Source organism: Cuculus canorus, chromosome 1 (assembly GCF_017976375.1).
Source record: "Cuculus canorus isolate bCucCan1 chromosome 1, bCucCan1.pri, whole genome shotgun sequence".
Classification (NCBI taxonomy): Eukaryota; Metazoa; Chordata; class Aves; order Cuculiformes; family Cuculidae; genus Cuculus; species Cuculus canorus.
The window spans coordinates 149,249,343-149,254,858 of NC_071401.1; the positions used below are offsets into that span (position 1 = coordinate 149,249,343).

The 5,516-nt window shown below is 43.6% G+C and overlaps 1 protein-coding gene across 1 annotated transcript in view; it reads left to right on the top strand.

Annotated features, from left to right (window-relative positions):
• ATP6V0A4 (ATPase H+ transporting V0 subunit a4) overlaps window positions 1–4,903 on the top strand; it is a 29,677-nt gene extending 24,774 nt beyond the window's left edge. Inside the window, exons 20-21 of the mRNA XM_009560526.2 lie at window positions 1,101–1,272; window positions 2,340–4,903. Coding sequence (XP_009558821.2) covers window positions 1,101–1,272; window positions 2,340–2,433 — 266 coding nt within the window. The 3' untranslated portion in view covers window positions 2,434–4,903. The remainder of the gene's footprint in view (window positions 1–1,100; window positions 1,273–2,339) is intronic.
• The last annotated feature ends 613 nt before the right edge of the window (window positions 4,904–5,516 follow it).

The following is a 5,516-nucleotide window of genomic DNA, read 5'->3' on the forward strand; positions in this document are numbered from 1 at the left end:
TGAGCTTAGTAGGAGTTGAGTGGAAGTTAATGTACATTAGCTTTCCAGAGAGGACAGATATCTAAATGTAGTCCTAGGTGTTGTATCAAAATTCTGCCTGAAAAAACATCATATTCCTTTGCAGGCCTTATGAAGTGGAATTGACAGGAGTTTTTCCTGATGGCAGAAATTGCAGGGGATTCCTTGCATCTGTTGTCACCTAAACAGGTCGTTGAATCTGAATATGGCTCAAGGACCAATGACTGGCAAAATGGAAGGCTGAAATAGTGGCCAGTGTCTCTGGATGGAAAAAAGCTGGGCTAAGTCCTTGCTTTGCCTGTATCACAAGAGGAAAATTGCTGAGTCCTGAATCTACCCTGTCTGACTGGGACAGTTAAGTTAGCAGTATGCTATTGAGCTGACAGGACATATCAGATATACCACTGCTGTGAATGTTGATGTGAACCTGTGCAGGAAAAAGAAATATTTAAGACCATGCAAATAACCTGCACATTAATACAGACTGCCATGGGTGCGACCAGCCATTTTTCCACCACAGCTTCTCCATGACACCTTAAGAGTAGTGGTTTGCAGAATAAATAGGAATTACGTGTCTCCCGTGGGTCTTTGCTAGCATCGACCAGTACAGCTTGTAACCTAATCTATACATGTACTGACCATGTCAATCGATCATGTTCACTGGGATTTAGCAGCAGGCAGTCCTAGAAGGCTCTGCATACTGCCTATCTGCTATGTTAAAGAAGTGCAAATTAAACAGATGACTGTATCATGCTAGGGTAATAGCAGTCCTGGTAAGGTGCTTGCATGGATTTATGATACAAAGCCAAGCCAAAACATCACTATCAGCTTCTAACACAGTGAAGAGGAGTGATGGAAAACAATCTGCATCCACTTCCCTTCTCCATTCATCATGGAGAGGCAGGTTGGCCATACACGATTACTGTTATGCAAACTCTACTGTCATGTACACGACTACTGTCATGTACATTTTATCCTAGGCCAACTCATCTAACTGGGAAAAATGTTTGAGTTGCCAGACTGCACATTGTGTTTGTCCATAGCTACTGCTCAACACTGTTTTCCCTTTATTTCCTTTGCAGAGCTGTCAGAGGTGCTCTGGACCATGGTGATGCACAATGGGTTGAACAACAGCAGCTTTTCAGGCCTCATCATCGTCTTCATCATCTTTGCAGCATTTGCAGTGCTGACAGTAGCCATCCTGCTTATCATGGAGGGGCTTTCAGCCTTTCTGCATGCCTTGCGTCTGCACTGGTAAGTGGCGTGGTCTTTTGGAGGTTTTCCTGGAGCAGTCTTTAAGAAAGATCAGGTTGTGGAAACAGGTGGCCTCACCAGCAGATGTTAGACACGCTGCAGTAGTATCTGTGCATTAGGACATCAGTCTCCTATGGCAAATGAAGCAAGGGAGAGTCCTCCAAAGGGTGGTCAGAGATCCCTACCCCGTCTCTGAGCTGCTCACTGGAGCAACCTGCTTTTCCTCCTCCGCATGTGGCAAACGACAGTCTGCAGCTCTGCTTTGGTAAACATGCAGAGCCACTGTGGCCACCTCAACCTGTATGATAAGGCCTGAAGGCACAGCCGCTCCGCTGGTTGTGTATCTCGTGTAGGGTTTCTGTCAAACAAGACAGCTGGGGATTACTTACAGGAGTACGAGTTTGGCTGAAGCAGCAAAACCTGATGAAATCCTGTGATGGCATTTGTGCCATTAGCCCAGGTTGAGGTCCAGACTGTGGCAAACCAGTTTCAAGTTAGCCTGTGCATGCCTTAAATAGGCATCAGTCCAGGCAAGGACAGCAGTGCGGACGCACCATCAGGCTAGCATGTAAAGAAAAACCAAGGTAACAAATTGCCATTTACTACCAATGTAACTTGGTATCCTGCCTGAATACCCAAGCTGTGGCATTTTTTACCATGTAACATCCTTCCACAAACAACAAATGCTGCCAAAACAAACCATAGTGTAGTTGCTTGTCATTGTGCAGGGAGGGCGAGATGTCTGCTTCCCACCAAAGCACACAACCAGGAGGTGGTTATACCAGCTCTTAGAGCTGCTAGAAGCAGTATAGTGGGCAGGCAAGGTCCTACCAGCTGGCCTTACAAGGAGCATTTCCAGGTTGACTGGTGGAAATTCAAACTGATACATGCTGGGTTGCTCCCTGGGCTGTCTGTGTCTCACTGCTGGCACCAGAAGGAACCTACATTCATGGGTCAGAGACCACCAGTGTCGCTTCCCTTTTCCTGTGGGTGACACATTTCAGCCCCTCGGATAGCCATAGGTCCTGCCTGTGGACAGCACTAACGCTCCCTCTTCTCCTCCCTAGGGTGGAGTTCCAGAACAAGTTCTATGTGGGAGCCGGGTACAAGTTTTCTCCATTCTCTTTCAAGCACATCATTGATGGCACTGCAGAAGAGTAAAGCCAGTGCATCGCTGCTTCAGTCCTCAAACCAGACTCTTTTTTTTTCTTGTGGCCACTCACCCACAGAGTGGAGTATATGGGATGAAACAGAATGGGATGTGGCCCTTGAAAGAAGAGCAGAAGGAAATGTCTTAGCTATATTCACATATACTGCTGTATCAGCTGAGAACTGAACTACATTGGTTTGGTTGACTGGACCCCTGGCTGAGTATCTCCACTGATACCTTTGCCAGGTACTTGGTCCTCAGTATTTGATTGGGTCAGCTGCATACTGCTTGGTTGAAAAGAGGAGATGCAGCATTTGAACTAAATTGGTTATTAATAATCAGCTCACATACGTTTTGCTCCATTTACTGCCTTGTCTTTGTGGCGCATTTCTTTCTGAGGAAAATATGTTTTGGCTGTTGTTTCAAGCTGTGGTTGATCATATGACAGTGATTAAGTCCCTTATAAGACTGCAGCCCTTCATTTAGCACACAACACAAACCAGCTCAAAGACAGATCATATTGCAGTCTTGCAATTTTCTACATTCTTTACTACAACAACCCTTTTTAAATCTGATTTGCTCCAGGGCTTGACAGCACTGCATTATAGAAGTTTGCACATGTCATCACTTAACAAAAGGGTTAGTTTTGAGCTGTGCAAACAAAAGAGTGTGCCAGTTTCCACACTGGCAGCCAATTTATTTCTATTAACTTGTTTCTCAGTGAAGACTTACGATGACTCCCCTTGTGCTGTATTTTTCAAGATGGATTGTTAAAGCAAACTGTGTAGGAATGCTAATACCTAATGAACAGAATGAAGAGAGGTATCAAAATGGCTGAGATTAATTTGAAGTATTGATATATAATGATCTTTTCTAAACATTCATTAATCACTAGTCTTGCAAATTGAATAGTGTTAATCACAAGAGGCTATTATTTTTTAACTACAGAAGATGTAAAATTCCTACACAGCACACCAATGGATTTGGAGGCAACTCTGCTCCCTTCCATGGGGTGTGACCAAACAAGCCCTGTTTTCAAACCTCACACCCCTGTTATCCAGCTCCACCAAAGAAACCCACCTGGGATTGTTTCCAGCAGGATATGCAGTGGAAGAGTTATCGTCAGCAGTGAGCCTGTGGTATCCAGGCTTGAAAGCTATCTTTCTGCTACAGTGACCAAGGAGAAAATACAGCCACAGGCAAAGCAGTTGTTACACTTTTTTCCTTGTGACCTCAAGAAGCCACACTGGTGTCAGGCACCACTTACCAACAGAACTATGACTGTTTTTCCCTTTTAACCACAGCTTGAGTTTGAAGCAGCAGCTGGAGCTGAGAAAGGAGGGTACAGGAGTGTGTCCATGACCCACATGTGGACTTGTGTCACCATTTCTTTAGGCATGGGTAACCTACACTACAGAAAAAAACCCGCACAGATATGAATGCAGCTGGTGTCACAATTGTTCAGCATATTCACTTCACTTTTGTTTCTTCCTTCCAGCCTATTTTGTTTATTCCTACTCAGGAGAAAATATGTCTTGAAGCAAGAAAGGCAAACTAGTTTAATGCATTACCAAACACAGCGAAACCAATTTGCCTTATGAAACAGCGGGCGGATTTTCTGCGTAAACACATATTTTATCTTTACTGCACCCTTCCATGTAATTGCAATGTAACTGAGAAGGTGATTACTTGAAACAGAATATCTGTTCCTTTTAGAGCTTCTTGGTGTTTTGCTTTTTGTCTGAGGTTTACATTTTAAGCAAGGAAAACAAGTTATCCTGTGAATACTGCAGGTGACAAGATGTTCTGTTGTTTGCTGTACCAAACAGTGATTCAAACATTTGGTTTAATTCTGTATTCAGCTCTCCATTTCTCTGTGTAACTGAATATCCTGAGCATTTGTGGAACAGGGATGGCACTTCCCCACTCCACAAGAGGACCAAACCCTCTTATAATCAGGGAGCATTCACATGAAATATTGCTGAGAGGCAGCATTGTTAAACACTTTGAGGAGAGCTCTGGCTTTCATCTGGGTTGGTTTTAAGACTCTAGAAGTGTTCCAGAGAGTGCCTTGTTTTTAAAAAGTTTTTTTCCAGAAGATAAGGGGGATTTTGCTGCTGAGCAGTGAGTGCCTCTTCCTCTGCACAGCTGTTAAGTTGATTTGGACCATGTTTTCTAGATGATTCTGTGAATCTGGCCACCAGATATAGTCAGATCCAGTCAGATCCAGCAAAGACCACTGTTACAGACTAGTAGACCTTGGTACAATACCCTGGTGTCTTTTACCTGGACTTTACCCGTTGCTGCAGGAGATGTGATTTGTAATTACTTGACTAGGAACTCTTCCAAAGCCAGGAGCTGACCATGCTACTCCAGGATGGGCTTGGGATCAGTGCCTAGGGAGGAATGGGTGCTTTTGGATTGAAAGATCATCTCATTACTAGGAAAATGTTTCTTTCTGAGAACAGTAGACGTGCGTTTTATAATTTTGTAGCAAATTAAAATAAAAAACCTCAGTGAATGACCATGGGAAAGCGATAACAAAGTCAGTCAAAATGGTTTCATTTACTCACACTCATTCTCTCCTGGATTTTTTTTATTCCTTCTCACAAGAGCCATATCTATTTGTGGCCAGGACTTCCTGCCAGGATGACTTTGGTGATGTGGAAGATGAGGAAGACCAGGTATTGAGTTCTTGTCCAGTCTCTCAGTTGTGATGAACTAGTTCTTCAACTGAGCTTTCATAAACATCAGAACTCAACAGTTTCTTGGAGCCTGACCTCTGGCTCTTGCAGCAAACAGCACTTTCCACAGTGTTTATCCATATGATGTCCTTGGCCAGCATGGAGACCTTTCTTCTCACCCTCATTCTTTTGTTTCTCCTGGAGATTTCACACATGTATGCATTTCCATTCATGCTTCACTCTGATCAGTCTTCGCATTTCTGTGGCAAATAACTAAAATATCATGAGGTGTTTAGTATCCTTTTATTCGAATCCAAATACCTGGGCCTGAAAACGCATCTCTATGGCTGAGAATTTCACTTTTATTTTGGTCATTTTTTCTTTCTGTGCTGGGAAGCTGGAATGCCAAA